Genomic DNA, 25,392 nt, shown 5'->3' with positions numbered 1-25,392 from the left:
GAAGCACAGTAAAGGGCATTTTCGTGCAGAGTACTGCACAACGGTGTTTTGTCCGATCCCATCCGGGTCGTTGTTGCTGGAGTGAGACAAGGATGTATACTATCACCGCTACTGTTCCTCATCATAATCTACGAGATCCTAGTAGGGGCGATTGACTGTGAACCAAATCGTGGATTGCTGAGGTAGCCCATTACCATGGAACACCTAAATGACGTTGCTCTCCTAGCTCAACGGCGCTCTGATATGCAGAGCAAGCTCGACGATCTTGCCAATCGCTCCATGGCGGCAGGTCTTACCATCAACGTCAACAAGACCAAATCGTTGGATGTAAACTCGGTCAACCCTTCCAGATTTACGGTAGCTGTGGAATCTGTGGAGAATGTTGAAAGCTTCCAATATCTTGGTAGCCAAATGGCGGCCGATGGCGGCACCAAGATCGACATAGGTGCATGGATCAAGAAGGCGAGGGCTGCTTTTGCGAGTTTAAGAAATGTATGAAAAAAAAACAAGATTAGTCGACGCACCAAAATAAAAAAAAAATCCTGGGCGATGTGTTGAAGTAATCCATAGAGGAATTTTTCAAGAAATCGACGAAGAAATTTCTCAAGAAATATTTTAAGGAATTCCTAAGCGATTTCCTGGAGGTACCCATCAAGAAATCCTTTAAGGAGTTTCTTAAGGAGTACCTAGAATAAAAATCCTCAAGGAACTTCTAGCGAATTGATTCAATAAGTATTTGGAGGAATTTCTCAAGAAATATATGTAAGAAGAAAGTTCTTAAGGAATCCCTGGGGGTACCCATCAAGACATGTAGAAATTTCTCAAGGTATCCTAGGAAACATTCCGCATGGAGCTGCTGGAAAAACATTTAAGAAGTATTTGAAGTAATTCTTCAAGAAATCTTTGAAGAAATTCCTCATGGAATTCCTTGAGAAATTCCATAAGGAACTTCTAGAAGAATTCTACAAGGAGTTACTGGAAAAATATCCCCAAGTAATCTCTATAGGAATGCCTCAAGAAATTCTTGGAGGATTACTACAAGGAATTCATGGAGGGATACTTAAATTTTTTTGGAAAAATCTCTGAAGAAAATTTTAAGGGAATCTTTGGAGGTACCGCTCAAAGAATCCCTGTAGAAATTCTTCAAGGAATCCCTGTAGAAAAAATCACAAGGAATCCCTAGAGGAATTCCTCATTACATTCCTGGAGAAATGCCTTAAGAAACTCCTAGGAAAATTATTCAAGGAGTTCCTGAAAGAACTCCTTAAGGAATCTCTGAAAAAACTCCTCAATGAATCGCTGGAAGAATTCCTCATCTAATACCTGGAGGAATTCCTCAAGGAATCCATAAAATGCTTCCTCAAAGAATCCAAGGAGATATTCCTCAAGGACTCCCTGTACTGCCTTGTGTAGCATAGTTGTTTCATGTAAATCGGGCTTTACAACTCGTACGTAAATCTGTGCTGCTTTACGCTAGTGAAGGGGGGGGGGGGGGTTGCTTCACAGATTTTTAACTGAATGAGGGGATTTCAGGATAGTTTCAGATGCGTTTCATAACGTTTCAAACGGTTCCCAGGAGTTTGAAGAGGTGAGCTACAGGGGTATTTCAGGGAATTTTAAGGTTAAGAAGTTCTTGAAGCCACGGAAAAGTCCTGAAACATATTGAAGACCTTTTGAAGCCCCTGAAAAGCTATGAAACGCCTTGACACGCCTCTTCATCAATTCAGCACACACTATGTATACTTTGGAATGTTTAGTTACCTGGTCTATTTGAGACATATCAGCCGACTGGTGAATAGACGGAAGTTCAAACAAATTAGTTGCTCGACTAGACACCAACATGTTTTTTTTGCCGTTTCATTTATGCGGCACACAGTGCAGACAGTGGATCGGATATGAAACCAAAAACCCCATGCGGAGAAGCATGGTGCGTTTCGAATTCACGCGAAACTCTTGTATTCGAAAAATCTATTGTCTCTCCCTTCACGCGGAACCAATTTCATAAATGGAACAATCACCTGGAAACCAATAAATTTAATAATAAGAGTCAATTTCATGTGCACTTTTCAACCCTGAACTCTTCTGTTTATTGAACCCCAGACCAGTCGCACCCTCACCGGCACCACGCTTGTGTTACACATAATAACAAGTGCTTTTCCGATGAGGTGTGCTCTCATTTCTCTCAAAAACACGACCGCTCGAAGGTTAAAATCGGCTATTGCGCGTACAGGTTCAATCTGTGCAGTGACCAGAATACCGCTAGCTCAGCAGATGATTCAACGAAATATTTCATCACCACACAATGGCAAATTTACGTGAATGAGTGCATTTTTGTGCACCGCAGCGCTAAACACAAAGGGCGCTAATTAAATTGGTACCCACCCCCAGCACTATACAGCAGCGATTCCAACACCTCGTTTAACTTCAATGAGGGGAGTGCCACTGGCACCCACCCACCCACTCGCGCAGTGACACTAATTTCCACAATGTTGTATTTTTTCGCAGTATCTCCATCGTCGGTGGATCATCAGCAGAAACCGGCGAACGGTGTAACCACACCAGTCACGACCGTGGCGGCGGCGGCGGCGGCGACGACGACCGACGATAGCAACGGGCAATGTGGTCCCCCACCAGGCGGAGGAGTAACCTGCGGTGCTGGCGATGGAGGCGGCGGCGGAGGCAGCGGTGGAGATGGTAACCCACCCAACACGCTGCCACCCCTCAGCAGTAACACCTACTCGGCTTTCAAGCGGGGCAACGTAATCAAGGGCATTCTGTGTCCCTCGATGACCAACTCGTTTCGGGCGCCGTCCCTCGAGCGTTCCTATCTGACCTACTCCCACCGGCAGCGGCAAAAGTCGCTCATCCTCGTCAACGTGGTCGATCTGGTGCTCAAGATAGTGCTGGCTTCCGTCTGGATCGGGTTCAACCATCCGCAGGTAAGTTTATGGCCACGGAGTTGTACCCTATTCAACGGTAACATTGGTCATTCTTCGTGCATACATTATTTGTACTACATCACATTTAAGAGAACACGTAACCAACTATTGCTTTGCGGCTTTTTTTAAATCGCTTAGAAATGAAATTACATTCTTCACTCTTCAGCACTCACGCTATTGTATTTTATACATTGCGCCTTTTCTAAACAAATCAGCGTGGTGCTGGTAACAATTTCTGGAAGTTTAAGGATTTTTCTATACTCGTGCCTTGTTTCTTCTGGAGCTTATAATATTTTTAGGTCATATCTACAAAACTATCGCAACAAATCATAGCTGCACTTTTTGGAAATTAAGAACTTTTTTAGGACTAACCCAGAATTTTCTTCATTATTTCCGTCAAAATTTTCTCCAGTAGAACACAATCCCGTTTGAAGATTTTTTTAAAAAGTCTACATAATATCTTTTATGGCTAACTGGAGTTTTTTCAGTAATTAATCATCCAATTTGTCTTAGCTTATTAGCAATTTTGAAATAGCCTGAAACTCTATTCCTCTAGGAACAAACCTTCAGTTGTATTGTTCCGAATACATCCTTGCCTAAAATTCTTAAAAAACAGTCTTATATACTCCTATACTGCAAATACTCAACTCAGAACATGATCTTCAACAAATGTTTTAACGTATTCCCGGAAGGATTCTTGGAAGAATTTTTGAAGGTATTCTCGTGAAAGCCATGAAACTATCACTGGAGGAAACCTTCGAGGTGTGCTTGTAAGAATTTCTGAAGGGAATCCCTGTAGAAATTCTCGAGGAATTATGTTCTGAGTATTTTCGGAGCACTCTCAAATGATGGAATTCTAGCTAAAAATCCTGGAATTCACCTGAAGGAATTCCTGGACGAATAACAGGAATGTATAAAAAAATGTCTGGAGGAATTTGAAATGTATATCCTAGAGGAATTCGTGGTGTATTTTCTAGAGAAACTTCGGGACAAAACCCTGGGAAAATTCCAAAAGAGTTTTCTCTGGGTGAATTTCTGAAAAAAAAATCCTGGAGAAATGTCTGAAAGCGCTCCTAGCATTTAAGTACTTATGTCTAAATTAAGTCACAGTGACTGTAAAAGAATAACAGGATCTATTCATGAAAGAACTGCAGGATTTTGCTATTTCTGAAGAAACTCCTTTGATTCCTGAATAAATTAGTGGATGAACTCCTTCAAGATTTCTCGGAGATAATTGTGAAAAAAATATGGATGACTTTTAGGAGAATTTCCTGATTCCTGCATCTCTCTAGAAATATTTTGAAGTACTCCAATACAAATCGCTGAATGAATTCATCCAGAAATCCTTCAAGCAATTCTGGAAAAGTTCCCTGGAGGAATCCCTGAAGGAGAAATGCCTAGAGGAACTCGGCACCAACATTTCAAAAGGGCGTAACTGCATTTTGAATCAAACCACTCTTTCACATCTGTGGGTCATATTTTAAGTTTCCCACGAAATTCACAAACATTACTAGACAGAGAAATTGCTCTTCTTTCCTATACTGGCGGTGATTTGCATGGCGACATTGAAATACGATCCACAGATGTGAAAGAGGGGTTTGCTTCAAAATGCAGTTACGCCCTTTTGAAATGTTGGTGCCGAACTTCTGGACAAATTTCTGGCGGAAATCCAGGAGGAATTCCTGCAGAAATCCCTAAAGGAATTCTTGGGGCACTTCCGAGGAACTATCCGTAGAAGAATTCCTGGAGGAGTTCCTGCAAGAAAATCTGGAGGCATCTTTATAGGAATTTTGGGAAGCATCACTGGTGAAATTTCTGAAGAAATACCTAGAGAAATTCCTAGAGGAATTCCTACAGGTATGTCTGGAGTAAACTCTGTAGGATACTCTGGAGGAACTTCTAGACAAATTGATAGCGGAATCCCTGGAGGAATTCCTGGAGATACCGCTAGAAGAATTTTTGGAGAAATCCCTGAAGGAATTACTGAAGTAATTTATGGAGTATTTGCTAGAGAAATCTCTGGAGAAATTTCTAGACGAATGCCTGAAGTATTCCCCGGATAAATGTCTAGTAAAATCCCTGGAGGAAACCCTGGAGGAATCCCTGGAGGAATTTCAGAAGAAATTCCTAAAGGACTTACTGCAGAAATTCGTAGATGAATTCCTGGAGCAAACCCTGGGAGAAATACTGAAGGATGAATTTCTGAAGAAACGTCTTGAGAAATTCCGGGAGAAATTCTTGGATGAATCCCTGAGAAATTTTTGGAAAAATCCCCGGTGGAATTCCTGGAGGAATCCCGGAAGCAATTTCTGGAAAAACCTCAAGACAAATGCCTGGAGGAACTAGCGGCAAATCCCTAGAGGAATCTTTGGGGTACTTCCGAGGGACTATCCCAGGAAGAATTCCTGGAGGAATCTTTAAATGTAATTTTGGAGGAATCTCAAGCCTGGAGAAATCTCTGAAGAAATTCCTAGATTAATTCTCAGAGGAATTTCAAGATGAACTACTGGAGGAATCATTGGAGGAATTCCTGAACTAAATTCTAGGAGAATCTTTAGATGAATCCCTACCGGAATTCTTGGTGAATTCCTGGAGGAATTCTTGGTGAAAATGCTGGAGGAATCCGTAAAATAATTCCTGCAGGAATTTCTGGACTGGAGGAATCTTTGGAGCAATCCCTGGAGGAGAAATTCTAGGCTAAATTCCTGGAGGAAAACCTTTGAAGAATTCCCGGAGGAATTCCTGGAAAAATTCCAGGAAGAATTACTGAAGAAAATCTTGAAATAATTTCTTAAGAAATTCCTGGAGGAATTCCTGGATCAATTCCTGGAGAAATTTTTGTGGTAATTCCTGGAGGTATTCTTTATGTAAATCCTTGAAGAATCCCTGGAGAAATGCCTGGATGAAACCCTGGGGGAAGGCCTGGAGGAATGTCTGGAATAATGCCTGAATAAATTCCGGGAGCATATCCTGGGGGAATTTCTGAAGGAATCCCTGGATAGTTTCCTGGGGGATTTTTGGAGAAATCCTTGTATAAATTTCTAGGAATTCATGTAGGATTCCCTGGAGGAATTCTTGGAATAATGCTTGAATAAACTCCGGGAGGAGAATTTCCTGAAGAAATTGCCGTAGTAATTTCTGCAGGAATTCCTGGTGGAATTCTTATAGGTATTCCCGGAGAAGTCCCCGAATGAAATTATGGAAGAATGCCTGGATGAATTCCTGGAGAAATCCCTATGGAAATCCCTGGAGGAACTCCTGGAGGAATGCCAGAAAATATTCCTAAAAGAATTCTTGGAGGAATTCCTACAGCAATCCCTAGAGGATTCCTTAGAGGAACTCCTGGAGGAATGCCCGGATGAACCCTTGGAGAAATTCCTGGAGACTTGCCAGTAAGAATTCGTGGAGGGATCTCTAGAGAAATTCCTTGAGAAATCTCCAGAGGAACTCCTGAAGTAATCCCTGCAGGAATCCGTAGAGAAATCCCTGGAGGATTTTCTTGAAGAATCACTGAAGAAATCTCCAGAGAAACCTGCAATACCTGCATATATTTTATGTATTTTATGAGAAATCCCTGGAGGAATTTCTTCAAGAATCACTGGAGAACTTTCAGGAAGAATCCCTGGAGGAATCCCTGAAAGAAATCCTGGAAGAATCCCTTTTGGAATCTCTAGAAGAATTCATTGAGCTATCTTTAGAGGAATACCTGGAGGAATTCCTAATGGAATCTCTAGTGGAATTTTCTGAGAAATTTCTGGACGAATTCCTCTAGGAATTATTAGAATTCCCGAAGGAATTCACAAAAGAATCCTGGAACAATTCCTGAAGGAATTTCTGGGGAAATCCCTTGAGGAATTCCTGGAGGAATTCCAGGAAGAAATCCAAGGATCAATTTCTGAGGAAATTCCAGAAGGAGTTTCTGAAGATATCCTAGGAGGAAATTTTGAAGAAATCGCTGAAATTCTTGAGGAAATTCTGAAAGAAGCTTAAAACTAGTAAGTAAAGGAAATCTTAGAGGAATTCCTGTAGCAGTTCCTGAAGGAATCCCTGGAGGAGTTCCTGAAGAAACTCCAGGCGGAATCTTGGAAGCAATGCCAGAAGAAATTTCTAAGAGAATCTCTAAACAGTTCCTGGAGGAGTTTCCGAAAGTAATCTAGAAGGAATTCCAAGAGTGCTTGAAGGCATTTTTTTTTAATCCCGGAAGTAGGAATGTAGTACCGGTACCGAAAATACCGGTATTACCGACCAATTTTTGGTACCGAAATACCGGTACTGATTGAACCTTGGTACCGGTACTTTCGGTACCGTAAAATCTCTCCCGAAGTGCTGAAATCCGGTTATTAGTATAGCCAATATTCAATGGAAATAAAGGAAAACGTTAACCAAGTACTTTGACAAACATTTCATATATGCAACCTTTCTGCATATCTAGGGTATAATAGCAATGATTGTTTTAATGAACATCGAATTTTGAAAATAGATTTACTAGCTTAGAATAAAACTTGTTAGATTGAGGGTTCTTGTTATTTCTTCAGTTTTAAGAATTCGTTAATAGCATCATCAAGGAAAAATCAGTTAAATTTTATTCTGTCTTCACCTTGCAGCTAGCTAATAGATAGTATCTATCTGATTTTGGTACATGTAAAGTTGTTCCTGTTTCATTTTAGACTGACCAAGATACTTAACCTTCCAGGACGCGCGCCATCAAGCAACCGAAACTGCACCGCGCGCACGTTGTATACAACGAGCAAGGTTTTTTGGTGCTGTTGTACTTTTTACAACAGCGCGCGCGCTGAAGGGTTAACAATAAACTATATCAAAAACAGTTTCATACAACTCATTTCCTTCTATCTTTTTATCTATCTATATTTTTTGTTGAACCCTTATGTGGCCGACAGGGTACCCGGGTACCCAGTGCCCATTTAAAAAGCATGGTGCAGAAAAAAGCAAAAAGTTTTTCGGACACATAACGGTTAATTCTGTTTTTTTTTTATTAGCTTTTATAACATCCCTGAAAACCGGAATTCACAAATGCCTGGTAAATTGTAGATTTTCTGTGCAAATAGATAACTCTTCATTTTAGCGAAAAAATCCCCATTACCGGTATTTTATCGGTACTACCGGTACTGTAAGCCCCAGTACCGAAATACCGGTACTCACCAAAAGTGATCAGTACGGCGACCTCTACCCGAAAGTTGTTCCTGAAAAAATTACAAAAGGAAGATGTTTTGTACAAAGTTTTAAAGCAATTCCTGGATTTTTTTTTCTGGATAATCTCTTGCAATATTTTCTGAAAGAATTTCTAGAAGACATTCCTGCAGAAGTACTTTGAATAATTCCAGATGGATCTGGATCTCTAGTGATATTCTGACAAGAATATATGGAGAAATCCATGAAGAAATCTCTGTACAAATACTTCAAAGGATATCTGGAGGTTTCCCGAAGGAAACCACTAAAGCAGCACTGTAATAACCACTAGAGGAACCTCTAAAGATATTCTAGGACAAATCCTGAAAGAAATTTCTGGTGGAATCCCTAGATGCTTTCTTGAAACAATCTCTGGAGGAATCACTGCAGCAAGCTTTGGAAAAATTCCTGGAGCAATTCTTCATACTCATATAGTTTACGGAACTAGGAACAGATCCTAAACAGTCATTTTGATTCCTCCGAACTGCAATGCTAATTTGCATATTCACACATCGAACGACCGTGCCGCTTAAAAGTCATCTCAAGTCAGAATTTCTGGATACTTGATCAGTTTGACTACTGTGTGTCCTTCCCAAACAGGTATGTGAGTATGTAATGCCTTTCCGTCTATATGACGCAGCTAACTGGAATCCATATCCTCACAATTTTCATAGATTTAAATTATAACATTTTCACAACCATGTCGCTTACAACAATCATAAGTAGTAGGTATGGAACGCGTGCACCACATCTACGAAATCGAAAGCATGTTTTGAAACAGAAAAATCATCCGTTCATAAGTTGCGACTTTTAAAATTCTCAAGTGTTCTTGCCTCAGTGCACTATTATTTCAAAACTTCTGTATAACTGTAGTGCACTGGTATGCTTTCAATGAAACAGTAAAATCACAAACGTTTGGCGCTCAACAATGTTACCGGTAACAATCATGTTGCACGCTATGTCCAAGGGGAAGTATTATGAAACGTGAATGTACCTCAAAATTTATTCGCTTGAATAATATTTTTGGACCTCTTGATTCAGAAAATGTGTGGTTTAAAATAAGCCATCTTGGTTTTTTTTCCATACATTTTTATATGGGACGAAATTGACCTGAAAATGACTTTTTTCGATATTTGTATGGGAAAATAGTGAAAAAATCAAAAAATATCAAAAAAACCCAAGATGAAATATTTTAAACCGCACATATTCTGAAACTAGAGGTCCAAAGCTACGATCCTATGAAATAACATTTGAGGTACATGATTTTCATAATACTTCCCTTTAGACATAGCGTGCGTTGCCATCATCTACCTCGCCAATTTCTGCTGGTTTTACATGAGAAGCTCATTGAAGAAATCTTTGGTCAAATCCTTGGAGGCACCATTTGTATAGAAATCCTTGAAGAAACCTCTAAAGCGATCCCAGCAAGAGTTCGTAGAGGAATCCCATCAGGCATTCCTGGATGAATGCCAAAACAGATTTCTCCAGGACTTCCTTTTGAAATTCCTCCTGGAATGTCTGATGGGATTTCTTAGATATGCCGACTGAGATTGCTCCAGAAATTCCTCCAGTGAGTTCTTGGAATTCCTTATGAAATTCTTCCTGTAATTTTCTAAGGTATTTCTCCATAGATTCCTCTAAGAATTCCTCTGCGGTTTTCTCCAAGGGTTTGTTCAAGAATTTATCTAGAATTTTTCCTGCTTTGCCCACTTGGATTCCTGCAGATGTTCCTTCTTTAACTTCTACAGAGATGTTTTTAGGATTTGTCTAGAAAAATCTTGGAATTACCCCCAGAATGCCTGCTGGGAAGAAATTAATCATGTAGTTCCTTCAGATATTTTCCAAGGATTCATCCAAGAGTTCTTCCGGGATTACCTCTAGAAATTCTAGGTGGGATTCCTCTAGGTATTTTATTTGCCACAATTTTTGTTCTAGCACTTTCCATATAAACACTATTTGGACGTTAAAATAATTATTCAAAATCAAGGGGAAGAAAGGGTCAAGTCAACGATGAAGCGTAATAGTCCCAAGGAATTAAATTATAATTTAGAATGATCAATCTCACACCACTGATCAATATGACCCCCCTTTACGGTACTTCAGCAAGTCAATTAGTAAGTTTATGTTTCGCGATAACCTCTTCTCTTCTTTTTTGCAGACAATCAAACCCCACGAAATCACCTGGTCGGTGTGCTGTGTCATCTCGAACTTTTTGATCTGCGTCCTCGGCAGTTGGCGGCTGTTCGCCAACAACTATCTCCACTGGGCCGCGGTTTGCACCTGGCTGCTGCTGAATCTGCAGGGTTTCATCGGCGAGGGGCTGGGTTTTGCCGAGCGGGAGTACCTGATTTGGTACGTGCTGTTCATCATCTTTGTGCCGTACGCGATGCTTCCGTTGCCGCTGAAATGGTGCATGATTGCCGGCTCGGTGTCGGCCATTTGTCATCTGATAGTGACGACCATCAACAAATTTCTGCACGAGACGGTAAGTGAGGGGAAAAGTTGAACAGGGATGGGGGATTTATACAAACATGCATGCATAATGTTTGAATTCATAGAATAAGTTTGTAGGTACTAAAAAGCTCGAAAATCTTAGAAACCTTAAATCTCTATTGGATCGATTCCGTGCTTCCAATTTCAGCAGCACTATGAACCGTTGCATAATCAATTATGCTTATTGGACCTTTTTTAAGAACAATAGACATTGCAATATAATTTTGAGACATCCTGGGTCGTCCAAAGTATCCTGGAGTTCAGTATCTGACATCTACAGCAGTTACAGTGATTGTTTTCACTATAAACTGTATCAGAACAATTCGTTCCTGATTGTAGAAATCTGTTATCGATGTAGACCTTATATTTTTAACTTCAGAGTGATTTGGGTCAGGTGAGATTTTCTATCAAATGACATTATTGCGTCTTGCTTTGCTTTATAGATTACCGTGCAAATGTTCAATCGTCTGAAATATTTGTTCACACGTCAAACACCAAAGAAAGTAGCAAGTAAACAAACCGATTATTCCATACACCACCCAAAAAATGTAACAGACGCTTAAAATTTCTAGCAGCGAAACGAACCAATGTATGCTGAAACTGGTGGGAACATATTGTGGTGTGACAAAAAATTTCTGCAGGGGATCGAATACGGTGCAAAAAAAAGCAATATGATTTTTTTTTGTGAAATTTCAGGGGATCATTAAATGTGACAGAATACATATTACAATTTCGTTGGGTGAACAAAGTTACCATTACATCTATATATAATCTCTATAACACGTTTTCTAAAATGTTGACCTCAAAGGGCTCAACTTGGTCCAACATTTATGAGCACATGTGCAACCATAATTTCAATGCTTACTCGGCACCATCAACCACTGCACTCAATCGAAGGACTTAACACTTTGTATCCTAAATCTCTTCCCCCCTCCGCCTGTAGGACACCACCTGCATCGTCCGCCAGATGATTGCCAACTCGCTGCTCTATCTGGCGATCAACTTTGCCGGGATGTACACCAAGTATCTGACCGACCGTGGTCAGCGGTTGGCCTTCATCGAAACGCACAAAGCCATGGAGCACAAACGTGAATCGGAAAAGGAGTATCAACGGACGCAACGGCTACTCGACTCCAGTAAGTACAAAATCGGCAAACCAGCCAACCATCCAACCCACCATCCTTGGCCTTCATTATCACACTATTAAGTATCATTCTTAGTGCGCCGTTCGAGTGGGATGGCTCTGACGGGCAAATTGTTTCGGGGTTCAACTTGTTCCACTAAATTAGACCTCATACCTCGTCGTCGTCGTTGAGGTTGAGGTTGTACGTGAGCAGAAGTCAAGTTCTTGCCGTCGTCGCCGTATGGAACCTTTCCAAGCTCCTTCTATGTTGCGACGAGCGAGCTCAAGTGTGACCAAAGCGTAAGGATATAGTACCTAGAAGAGCCCTCCAACCCAACCTTTTATCGATTTTCAAATAATAGACCCAACAATTTCCATGCGATTGACTTCTTCGGTTGCACTGTGGATTCGAAAGCCAAATTTTGCGGAGAAATTAGCAGTACGCATTTACTTTACTTTGCCTTACTTTGCTTTACTTTGCTTTACTTTGCTTAACTTTGCTTAACTTTGCTTTACTTTGCTTTACTTTGCCTTACTTTGCTTTACTTTGCTTTACTTTGCTTTACTTTGCTTTACTTTGCCTTACTTGGCTTTACTTGGCATTACTTTGCTTTACTTTGCTTTATTTTGCTTTACTTTGCTTAACTTTGCTTTACTTTGCTTTACTTTGCTTTACTTTGCTTTACTTTGCTTTACTTTGCTTTACTTTGCTTTACTTTGCTTTACTTTGCTTTACTTTGCTTTACTTTGCTTTACTTTGCTTTACTTTGCTTTACTTTGCTTTACTTTGCTTTACTTTGCTTTACTTTGCTTTACTTTGCTTTACTTTGCTTTACTTTGCTTTACTTTGCTTTACTTTGCTTTACTTTGCTTTAATTTGCTTTACTTTGCTTTACTTTGCTTTACTTTGCTTTACTTTGCTTTACTTTGCTTTACTTTGCTTTACTTTGCTTTACTTTGCTTTACTTTGCTTTACTTTGCTTTACTTTGCTTTACTTTGCTTTACTTTGCTTTACTTTGCTTTACTTTGCTTTACTTTGCTTTACTTTGCTTTACTTTGCTTTACTTTGCTTTACTTTGCTTTACTTTGCTTTACTTTGCTTTACTTTGCTTTACTTTGCTTTACTTTGCTTTACTTTGCTTTACTTTGCTTTACTTTGCTTTACTTTGCTTTACTTTGCTTTACTTTGCTTTACTTTGCTTTACTTTGCTTTACTTTGCTTTACTTTGCTTTACTTTGCTTTACTTTGCTTTACTTTGCTTTACTTTGCTTTACTTTGCTTTACTTTGCTTTACTTTGCTTTACTTTGCTTTACTTTGCTTTACTTTGCTTTACTTTGCTTTACTTTGCTTTACTTTGCTTTACTTTGCTTTACTTTGCTTTACTTTGCTTTACTTTGCTTTACTTTGCTTTACTTTGCTTTACTTTGCTTTACTTTGCTTTACTTTGCTTTACTTTGCTTTACTTTGCTTTACTTTGCTTTACTTTGCTTTACTTTGCTTTACTTTGCTTTACTTTGCTTTACTTTGCTTTACTTTGCTTTACTTTGCTTTACTTTGCTTTACTTTGCTTTACTTTGCTTTACTTTGCTTTACTTTGCTTTACTTTGCTTTACTTTGCTTTACTTTGCTTTACTTTGCTTTACTTTGCTTTACTTTGCTTTACTTTGCTTTACTTTGCTTTACTTTGCTTTACTTTGCTTTACTTTGCTTTACTTTGCTTTACTTTGCTTTACTTTGCTTTACTTTGCTTTACTTTGCTTTACTTTGCTTTACTTTGCTTTACTTTGCTTTACTTTGCTTTACTTTGCTTTACTTTGCTTTACTTTGCTTTACTTTGCTTTACTTTGCTTTACTTTGCTTTACTTTGCTTTACTTTGCTTTACTTTGCTTTACTTTGCTTTACTTTGCTTTACTTTGCTTTACTTTGCTTTACTTTGCTTTACTTTGCTTTACTTTGCTTTACTTTGCTTCACTTTGCTTTACTTTGCCTTACTTTGCTTTACTTTGCCTTACTTTGCTTTACTTTGCTTTACTTTGCTTTACTTTGCTTTACTTTGCTTTACTTTGCTTTACTTTGCTTTACTTTGCTTTACTTTGCTTTACTTTGCTTTACTTTGCTTTACTTTGCTTTACTTTGCTTTACTTTGCTTTACTTTGCTTCACTTTGCTTTACTTTGCTTTACTTTAATTTGCTTTACTTTGCTTTACTTTGCTTTTTTACTTTGCTTAACTTTGCTTTACTTTGCTTCACTTTGCTTTGCTGTGCTTTACTTTGATAGATTTTTTTTTTGAAAAAGTTATCTGTTCATTGATCTCGAAGGAGCGGTTTGGGAGATGTTGCGAGCAGAGGAATAGCTTTATCACCACACGATCACATATGCTGTTTATTTTTTGCATAGTGGTAAAATGTTTATAACTTATCTAAAATTTCTGAATCTTGAGCTTTTTTTTTGAACCGGTAAATCAAATGTAAAATTTTGAACAAAATTTCTTGAAAAAGTATCACAATTTCGAAGTGATGAAGCTAATAAACAAAGCGTAGACCTTAACAGTGTCAGAGTAACTGTCAGAATTTCCGTTGAAGTTTTGAATTGAGGGAGTTAGAGGCAAAAACGTGTAAGTGAGAATAACCTACTTTCGAGAAAATGAGGTTTAAAGTTTTTCATCCATTAAAATCGACGCAATTTTCTCCGACTTACTGTATTTTTTCTAATAATCATAAAAATAATCTTAAAAAAGTTCCCAAAAGCTTGAAATCTGAAGAATTTTATTATATGCTCATCTCAAAATCGATGGTTACCACCTCTTTGCATCTGGGCCCCTCAATTGATTTCTGAGAGCTTTACATACATTTCAAAACTATTTCAAAGTTTTAAAATAACAATAGTACCTTCAAAGTCTAAAATTTTGTCGTGTAATTTCCTCTAAAATGTATTATTGTCATTAGTTATCTTGTGACCTCAAGCTCAACCTATTGGAAAACAAAACGATTACGGCACCAATGTATTTCGTTTTCTATATCATCCGTGCTTACTTCTAACGAAAATACAAACATAAAAAACAAAACTTACAGTACTTTAATCCTTTATTTTGAGTAGCATGGAATAGCCCTTTTTATTCGACGGTTTCGTGTATGCCACTGTCGACGACTGCCATGCAAAGGTTTAATCACAAGGCTGTTATTTTCATAGAAGAACTCTAGCGTAATATGTGAAAAGGGCCTAAAGTAAAGTGACCAGACGTCCCGGATTGTGCGGGACAGTCCCGGATCCAAGCAAATCGTCCCGCATTGTAAAGTGTCCCGGATTTCAACAATCGCTGAAATATTTTTTTCTTGGAAGATCAATCTGACATATATGTTGAACTGCTTCTGTTCTTCTTTAAAACAATCTTTAGACAAACCTTGAAATTAACTTTTGATTCGGAAATCAACACGGCACATTTTGCTTAATTCTTGTAAGCTATCTGCTAGGGAATTTAAAGATGTTTTGCCATAAATTCCGTTTTCGTTTTTTCAAAAAATATTCCTTGAAAGATTTCCACGAATACTAGATATGTATACGTACCATTCACTAATACAGAACACGTCAGATAAAATCCCAAAAGAAACATGCCAATGTGGAAAAAAAGTGTATAATAAAGTGGGATGAATTTGAGTAGGATACTCTTGAAGAATTCTTAAAACATTATTTCGAGAAAGTTTAAGTAATGGCAGAAAATTTTAAATGAACAAAGAGCAAAGAATCGTCCAGGGAGAGCACCTGGAGGAAATACTAAAAAATGCCTTAGTAACTTCTTTGGGAAAATTCTCGTAAAACATTGTTAATATTTTTCAAGATTGACTTGATACAGCCCTTTCAAGATTTTTTGAGCAAGTTAATTTGGAATTCTCGTAGTATTTTCCCTGTTTTTTAAGGGTTGCGCCGAGAACCCCCTCCAGCTATTATCTTGGAATGTCTGGAAAGAATCTCCGAGATATTTTCTTTATAGTTTTCGCTAGCTATTCTTGCAGGAATTTTTACGCAATGTTTTCAGTTTTCTCCAGGCTCTCCGTCAATAGATTTTCCCGGGGATTTTTAGAAATGATCAAAGAATTTCTATAAAAGTTATAATATTGCCACAAACTCTTTTCTGCAGCAGTTTCTTTCAATATTTCAAAAGAAATTTTTCATAAAAACATATTTACGCATTTCAAACGAATTAACTTGAAAATTTAAGAAATAAATTTCTGGAAATCACAAAAAAACATGGAAATCAATTTACAAGGTTCCCCAAAATAATAGAAAAGATCCTCAGAAGAATTTTGAGGATGAACCTGCCAAAGATCCAAAAAAATATTTTCAAAGATCAAAGATCTATGACAATAACATTTCTCCATATGTATGTTGTTTTCCTGTTTAACAATATTTTTTACGTAAGTTACATAAAATTGTGTCCCGCATTATAGTAAAATATATCTGGTCACTTTAGCCTAAAGGCTTTTTGTAAACAAACATGTTTCGGTCGCTGTAGGACTCATCTTGATCCACCCACGGACAACAACACACTTAACAGATAGTCCGAAGATTACTCTTTCTGATAAGCGTGTTGATGTGCGTGGGTGGGTCAAGATGAGCCCTGCAGCGATCGCAACATGTTTGTTTACAAAAAGCCTTTAGGCTCTTTTCACATGTTATGCTAAAACTGACAGAGTCCCCTGAAATCAGTTGATTTCAAGCGTATTGTAAAAAGATCTATTGGTAGAAGCCTGCTGAACACATGGAACACCCTATGTTAAAGACATCATTCTCTGAAAAAAAAACCCTTATTAATCCACTTAGAAGTTATGGCGCCTTTCTAGTGCCTTCGAAAACCTATTTCAACAAAACTCAAATGACATGTTGATGAATATCGCACTTTCGTACGTTTAACAGATATCCATTTTATGGCACCAGAATTCATATCGTTGTTCTGGTTCTTCCTCTTTTTTTACTGGCTCAGATCTTTTGATCCATAAAGAATTCTGGTTCTTGATATTTGAGCCTTAAACTCTTGAAAACGCCGCAATCATGAATTTTGAGACGCCGTATTCTGGTCGCCATTTTTAACTCCGATTGTCTTTGCACCAAATATACCCATATTTAATGGTTTTGGAGCCTAAATCACCCGCCATCTTGAATTTTGAGCCCCTATCTCAAATTTTGAGACGCCATCTTAGATATTTTTGTCGTCATCTTGGATATTTTAATCGTAATTTTTGGACTGCAGACATCTTCCCAATACCAAATATACTCATATTGAATGGTTTTAGCGCCTAAAACTCCATTAAACAGCCGCCATCTTGAATGTTGAGCCGCCATCTTGGATTTTTGATCGCCATTTTGGATATTCTGGTCGCCATTTTTTAACTCCGGACAATCTTCCTCATAAGAAATATACCCATATTGCTTGGTTTGAAACCGCCATCTTGGATTTTAGACCGCCATCTTGTATAATCTAGTCGCCATTTTAGGAGTCTAGACATCTTCCCCATACCAAATATACCCATAGTGCATGGTTTTAGGGTCTAAAAACCATTGAATAGCCGCCATCTTGAATATGGAATCACCATGTTAGGTTTAAGACTACCATCTTGGATATTCTGGTTACCATAGATATTTATGGCATGGTTTTAGAGCGCAAAACTTCATTAAACAGTCACCATCTTGAATTTTGAGCCATCATATTGGACTTTAGACCGCCATCTTGGATATTCTGGTCACCATTTTTGGAGTCTAGACTTTTTTCTCTGCTTCTTCTCTATACCAAATATACCCATATTGCATGGTTAAGGTCCTAAAACTCCATTAAACAGTCGCCATCTTGAACTTTGAGATGCCATCTCGGATATTTTGGTCGCCATCTTGGATATTTTAATTGTCATTTTTGGACTCCAGACATCTTCTCCATACCAAATATACCTATATTGCATGGTTGAAGAGCCTAAAAGTCCATTAAACAACCGCTACCTTGAATTTGGAGCCGCCATCGTGGGTTTTAAACCGCCATCATGGATTTTCTGGACGCCATTTTTGGAGTCCAGACTTCTTCATACCAAATATACCCATATTACATGGTTATAGAGCCTAAAACACCATGAAATAGCCCCCACGTTGAATTTGGCCGCCATCTTGGATTTTAGACCGTCATCGTGGATATTGTGGTGGCCATTTTTGGACTCCGGAAATCTTCCTCATACCAAATATGCCCATATTGCATGGTTTCAGCGCCTAAAACTCTATTAAACAGCCGCTATCTTGAATTTGGAGTCGCCATTTTGAATATTCGGCTACCATCTTGAATTTTGGGCCGACATCGTGGAATTTCAGGTCTCCAGTGTTAATTTCTGCACACAATTCGTCAATCATGCTAACGGTTACAAAATGCGCCGCAGTTTGATGTGTCGATGGGGCTTGGTTCAGTGATGTAGGGGGATTAGGGGCATAATGGACACCCGGGGCGAAATGGGCACCCCTGTTTTTGCCGAAACCGTTGACTTTTATGTAAAACTTGTAATGCATAAGTGTAAAGGAACAAGTTATGGTTCTATTTTTCAAAAGTACCATATATTTTGCTCCAAAATGATCAAAATATCATTGAAATTGTAATGTGTTTTTCTTATGGTGGAATTCTTATAATTTCGAAGCAGCATCAAATAAGGTATTACGAGTGTTGGAGTGTGTCCACCATAAAAACAAGTGAATTGTTTCCTTATCTACATGTATACGGAGATTTATCAATGGATGAAGTATTTTATTTTTCATCAAAATTTACCTAAAATAACAATTTTAATGTTGTAGTCGATTCGGGGCGAAATGAACACTGGCAATTACGAATGGATGTACGCGCATTGCATACTGTTAGGCGTTTATGAGAGTTTGGAAAAATCAATCCGATTATTTTAGCCTAAAGTTTATTTAATTAACTTTGATGTTGTGTAAACTCGTCTAAGATGGAGCATTATATTTGTGGTATTGATCTCCGTAGGTAAATTACTTAACTGTTCGATGTAATTAAAGAATTAGCACAAATATGCAGAGGTGTCCATTATGCCCCGATGGGTGTCCATTTCTCCCCGTACCTATCCTGTCAGCCCTAAAAAACACACGATATTTTTTGTTGTATTGTAAAAATCGAAATTTTTTTTTTTTTTTTTGAAGACCATGTGGATGATAGCATCCATCCATAAGCCATGTGGTCATGCCAAGGGTGGGAGGGGTTTGGACAAAGACCATGATCCATACTAATTTAAAAAATGTAAAAACAAATCACGCAGGAAGGGGGGGTCGGAATATCCAGAAAAATGACCACGTGGCTTATGGATAGCCACATATTAGTGGAGGGGGTTAAGGGGTTAATGCAAAGTCCACGCTTGTTCACACGGTGAGGGGGAAGGGGTCAAAAACTGAGATATATGGACGGCCCCTATGGAAAATGAAAGAAAAAAGTAGATAGAACAAAAAACAAAGAATATAAAAACAAAAAACAAAGCATAAAAGATTGAAAATGGAAGTTTTTGGTAATTTGTCTTTTATTAATTACAAACTATAATCTTCTTATCTATATATAAAAAAATGAGTTTGGATTCTCCTTGAGGCAATAAATCTGACGAACCGATGAACCAATCAGCTTGATTTTGGCACAGCTAGATTCGTGTTCGCGTTGATTGTGTTTATATGTAGCAAAATCAACGAAAATCAACCCAACCACAAACGTATAAACAATGTAAAAATACTGAAATTATTATGAGTGGGGAAGAAGTTCAATATTATGCTAACAATACCAATCTAGAGTGTGGTGCTGCGATTATCTCAACAGCTATGACATCACCACAACTTGGCAAGACAAAGCTTGCCGGTACAGCTTGTATTGAAATAACCAAGGAAATAACTCTATTTCGGACCGGGCAAGCATAATTGTGTTTTTTAGCATTTGAAGTACTACGTATGTTTTCATGTATTCAATCTTAGTTTGATGTGATGTAAACTGATTGAATTACTGAGTCATTAGCTATACTTGTATGTATGCAAACAAACATATGAGGGTTACCATACAAGTTAAACAAAAAATAAACAAAAGCTGCAAAGCATGAAAAATCATTGTTTATCTGTCTTATTTTTGTCATTTTCGATTTGCTTTACTCTTCCTCTTTTTTTACTTTATTTACTTTACTAAAGGCCTCATTAAAAAAATAATGAGTCAAAGATACCTTGAACATGATGTAGAGGAAACTTTTACAAAAACAAGTTGATAAATTTGCCTTCAAAGTTGCAATATTTTCTAAATAAATTTATTTTAAAATTACAACCGGAAACTGGGCCGACCAAATTTTAAAATGAGAGCGTTAATGTAGCCTATTTTTATAAGCTTTCAATTGGGTTTTTAAATTAAGAAAAATGTATCGATTTTTTGATTTTATACGAAAGAGCACCTTTTTCTGAGCCACTATGATTTTTCTCAGATTTTAAGAACTTATTTTTGGTACCTAAAATTAATTTCAAAGAGATTTTTTGAAATCACCCTTTGACAGCTGGGTAACTGTTTGACAGCTCCACCCAGTACAAAATGCGACGAGGGGTGATTCGACAAATCGTTCCCATACAAACTTCAAATTGATTTTTAAATAGGTTCCCGGGCACCAAAATTCATGAAAATTTGGATTTCGGCTCAGTTTTGCATGCAGATTCAGAATATGGAATTATCTCAACACCGCCAATGAAGCCAATTGCCTTTTACAAAACTTAGTGAAAGTCTAGATCTAGAACAAAAAAAAACAGTTATCTAGTTTAGTGACTATTGAGTTCAACGACCAAAAGTTTGGGATCACTAAAACATTAAAACTTTAAAACATTGAAAAGTGATTTGATGATATCTTCGTCATATTAATGAAACCTAGATTTTTGAAATCGGGCCCAAATTGACGGATATATGGGCCTACAAATAACATCTTTTTCATGGAGTGGCCTCAAACTTTCGATCGATGTTGTTTCTATAATAATCTAAGATTTTTGAAGAGCCAAAGTAAGACAATTTCTATGGGTACACACTCCCTTTTTTATGGTTAGCAAAAAGATGCATGACGAAGTATGACACCTTTCTACTAATAAATGTTTTTTTCATATATTTGTCAAAACACATTCCTACTGTTGTTAACCCGTATCGGCCTGAGTCAGCGCATATGAACTAAAAATGTCGCCGTTCAGCGAATACACAACGGATTTGAATAATTTTTTAACAGTGCACTCGTACATATGTCTAGTTTGTAAAAGTGGACAGAGAACTTCGGAATGGTCCCTATGGCCGGAGTTATTCCGGTGGGTCACTGGGTCAGATTCGTATAAAAAGGGCTGTTTTTCGGTACACAGAGTGTTTTCCATTATGATTCGCTATTAAACTTACTCTATGTTCACTAAAACTTATACCTCTGTAACCAAACATTGTTCCCACATAGTTTTTTACCGTTTAGGAACTACCGGATGTGGCCACCGGACATAATCTCCGGAGGAACCTGCCACATACTGTATACTGGGGTGCACAACATAACCCATTTTTTGCAGCTCTATGTATTGACTTTAGCGGTATGGTGTCTTAGAAGATTTTGTTCTATATACTGAACTCTTTATTTTGGGATTTTCAATTTTGTGATTAATCCACCTAAAAGTGCGACAGAAATTCATTTTTTTCAAAAATGAAGATAGAGTGTTGGAGTCTTCTGCAAAGTTGTAGAAAAATGTATTGTTGGAAAGTTTGCCGAACAAACTATTACCTTATTTGCTTAATTATTAGATATATGTGTCGTTTTTTGTGAACGACCCCTCAAAATAGTTTTTTCATTATAGCTTTTTCTGGGGATTTTTGGTAATTTTCGTGTGTTCTACAAAGTTGTTCTTTGTTATGAAATACATCTAATTCTGCTTTTTTATCATTGAAATAACGCTCCAGATGGAACAGAGCCTACATCTCAACATGAGAAAATGTAAATAAATTTTCTTAATGCGTCCTTGGAGAAATCCCTGGTGGAATCATGGAACGAATGTTATAGAAATACCTGGAATGATAATAGAACTCCTCCAGAATATATTAAAGGAATTCCCCTTACAATAACAACCACTAGCGTATGCAGTCTTTTCTTTTTTGATTAATTCTTTTCGATAAATACTAAGAAAAGCGGGATGAAGAAGAGGGCAAGTCCCTTGTCTTGTGTATTTACAACTGAGATTCCTGCAAAAGTGTGAATCCTCCAGATAATTCTTTAAAGTTTCTTGCTGTGATTCCTTCAAGGATTTCCAGTAGTATTTCAAGCGAAATTCCTAAAAACAGAAATCTGGAAAAATCATTGGAAATATCTATAGAAATCCTTGGAGAAATTTCAGAATGGATTTGTATATGATAACGTGGACATACTACCCTGGGCTTGGATTATATCTTCCAGGAAGCTTTGATTTCAGGCATGTGGTCGATGTGCTTTGCCGTAATGATTGGAATAGCTGAATGTATAATCAATGGCAAACAATTCTGTAAAAATCAGATCTTCAAGCCATCGTCATCTGATATAGTTATACTGATCATGATGCTGCATAGTATATCGAACATTTGTCGAAGTCATTTATGTGCCGGGAAAATATAATTCCAAGTTGGTGAGAATATTACACACTGAGGGAGGGTAATAGGTCCAGTCAGACCCCTGAATGGGCAATGTGGGTTAGTGTATGGGAATGCCACTGAAGGTTTGTAATATTCTCCGAGGCTTTCGAAATCCAACAGGGCGCGTCCCCGGGTTGCGGATAGGGGGGGAAGGGAGATATTTCGCATTTGTACTGAAATCAGCCTATGTAATATTATCTCCTATGGTGTTGTAGTGCGAATGAATGATTTCATTTTATGGGAATTCGAACCTTGTAATGTATTGTTTATTAACTTTAATTTTCAATGCTAGACAAGGCTTTGAAGACAAACATGAGATGAGAGAATTGCCTAATAGGAAGTCACATCAGCAACGCTTTTACATATGCAAATGCTATCCATCTCAAATTTCTTTGAGAATCCCTGTTGAAAGTGGTCCTGAAATGGTACTGTGGTTTTTCCAGGCTTTCGTGATGGGAATCCTACAAGAAGTGTTGCTGGAATTCTTCAAGCAATTCCTGCTAGAAATACTTCAGGAGGATTCCCAAGAGCAAAAAACTGCAGAAATACCATCTAGAAGTACTTGAGAATTCTCAGCAAGAATTCTTGGAGAAATCCTGGTAGAAGTTCATGAATGAATCCGTGCAGGAATGTACAAGGTTATTCCGAGAGAAATTATTGGAGAAATCCTTGGGAAGATCCCTAAAAGGATGACCGGAGCAATTTGCGGAGGAATCCTAGGAGAAATCCATCGAGAAATTCCAGAAATTTCCAGGAGAACTCATCAGACATTTCTAGAAGAATTCCAACAAATGCCTGATGGGATTATTTTATATATTCTTGTTGGGATTGCTCAACTCTTCAGAGAACTTGTGAAAGATAACTCTAGGAATTTCTTATTGTTCTTCTTCTTCTTTTTCTTCTTCTTTGTGGCTCTACGTCCCCACTGGGACTTGGCCTGCCTCGCTTCAACTTAGTGTTCTTTGAGCACTTCCACAGTTATTAATTGAAGGGCTTTCTTTGCCTGCCATTGCATGAATTGTATATTGTGAGGCAAGGACAATGATACACTATGTCCAGGGAGTTGAGAAAATTTTCCCGACCGGAACGGGAATCGAACCCGCCGTCTCCGGATTGGCGATGCATAGCCTTAACGACTAGGCTAACTGGAGAATTTCTTATTGTATTCCAGTCATTACTGCTGAGATTTCTTAAGGAACTCCTACTGAGTTTTTTCGAATTCTTGGGAAATTTCATGCATTTTCAGCATCTCCAATTATTACTGTTGAGAATCTTCCAGGAATTCCTGGATGATTTCCTGCAGGTGGGAAACTCAGAAAAAATCTTGGAGGATTCCAGTCTGTTTTTTTAGAAGAATCCCAGCAGCAGTCCAGTAGCAATCCCAGCAGTAGTTCCCAAAATAATCTAAAGAGGATTTCTAGTAGGAGTACTTAGTTTCTAAAGAAATCCATACTGGTATCGCTGGAGGAATCCCAGTAAAAGGTCCTGATGGTTTCTACCAGAAATTTATAAATAAATCCCAACAATATTCCTGCAGTAATACCAGTAAGAATTTCTAAAAGAATGTAGATGATTTTCAATAGGAATTACTGGGAACATTCTAAGAACATTTTTGTAGTAATCCTCGTAGAAATCCTTGAAGGAATTACAGCAGTAAATTTCGAAGGAATCTCAGCTGTAAATACTAGCGTTGGCATGCTTCTCACCCTCCTAAATAAGCACAAAACAGAGACAGATGGAAGAGGGGGATTAGCCCTATCCTTCATCCCGCTTTTCTTAGTATTTATCGAAAAGAATTAATCAAAAAAGAAAAGACTGCCTACGCTAGTGGTTGTTATTGTAAGGGGAATTCCTTCAATAAATTCTGGAGGAGTTCTATTATCATTCCAGGTATTTCTATAACATTCGTTCCATGATTCCACCAGGGATTTCTCCAAGGACGCATTAAGAAAATTTATTTACATTTTCTCATGTTGAGATGTAGGCTCTGTTCCATCTGGAGCGTTATTCCAATGATAAAAAAGCAGAATTAGATGTATTTCATAACAAAGAACAACTTTGTAGAACACACGAAAATTACCAAAAATCCCCAGAAAAAGATATAATGAAAAAACTATTTTGAGGGGTCGTTCACAAAAAACGACACATATATCTAATAATTCAGCAAATAAGGTAATAGTTTGTTCGGCAAACTTTCCAACAATACATTTTTCTACAACTTTGCAGAAGACTCCAACACTCTATCTTCATTTTTGAAAAAGTGAATTTCTGTCGCACTTTTAGGTGGATTAATCACAAAATTGAAAATCCCAAAATAAAGAGTTCAGTATATAGAACAAAATCTTCTAAGACACCATACCGCTAAAGTCAATACATAGAGCTGCAAAAAATGGGTTATGTTGTGCACCCCAGTATACAGTATGTGGCAGGTTCCTCCGGAGATTATGTCCGGTGGCCACATCCGGTAGTTCCTAAACGGTAAAAAACTGTGTGGGAACAATGTTTGGTTACAGAGGTATAAGTTTTAGTGAACATAGAGTAAGTTTTATAGCGAATCATAATGGAAAACACTCTGTGTACCGAAAAACAGCCCTTTTTATACGAATCTGACCCAGTGACCCACCGGAATAACTCCGGCCATAGGGACCATTCCGACGTTCTGTGTCCACTTTTACAAACTAGACATATGTACGAGTGCACTGTTAAGAAATTATTCAAATCCGTTGTGTATTCGCTGAACGGCGATATTTTTAGTTCATATGCGCTGACTCAGGCCGATACGGGTTAACCAATTTACCATTCTAACCTATAGTGGCCAACTTGGGTGCTAAACTGTGAAACTTTGTTCGTAATCAATTCACCGTTCAACACACATCGTTCGGTTGGATTATGTACGGTCGTACCTACGAGAAGAATGGAAGAGGTGTGTGCGTAGCGTATCGTTGTTGTCATGGATGTCCCACCCAAGTCGTGTGGTCCGTGATT

The 25,392-nt window shown here is 38.0% G+C and overlaps 1 protein-coding gene across 6 annotated transcripts in view; it reads left to right on the top strand.

Moving 5' to 3' along the window:
• The window catches only part of LOC109414810 (adenylyl cyclase 78C), a 420,295-nt gene that overhangs the window by 316,213 nt on the left and 78,690 nt on the right, over positions 1-25,392 (top strand). For all 6 annotated transcript variants that reach the window (XR_002131191.3, XM_062859289.1, XM_062859288.1 and 3 more), the window contains 3 exons: positions 2,506-2,939; positions 10,285-10,611; positions 11,563-11,755. Coding sequence is in view for 5 of the 6 variants with exons in the window: in XM_062859289.1 (XP_062715273.1) it covers positions 2,506-2,939; positions 10,285-10,611; positions 11,563-11,755 (954 nt within the window). In the remaining variant the exon portion in view is untranslated. The remainder of the gene's footprint in view (positions 1-2,505; positions 2,940-10,284; positions 10,612-11,562; positions 11,756-25,392) is intronic.

Source organism: Aedes albopictus, chromosome 3, assembly GCF_035046485.1.
Source record: "Aedes albopictus strain Foshan chromosome 3, AalbF5, whole genome shotgun sequence".
NCBI lineage: Eukaryota > Metazoa > Arthropoda > Insecta > Diptera > Culicidae > Aedes > Aedes albopictus.
This window is presented reverse-complemented; position numbering and strand designations above follow the sequence as displayed.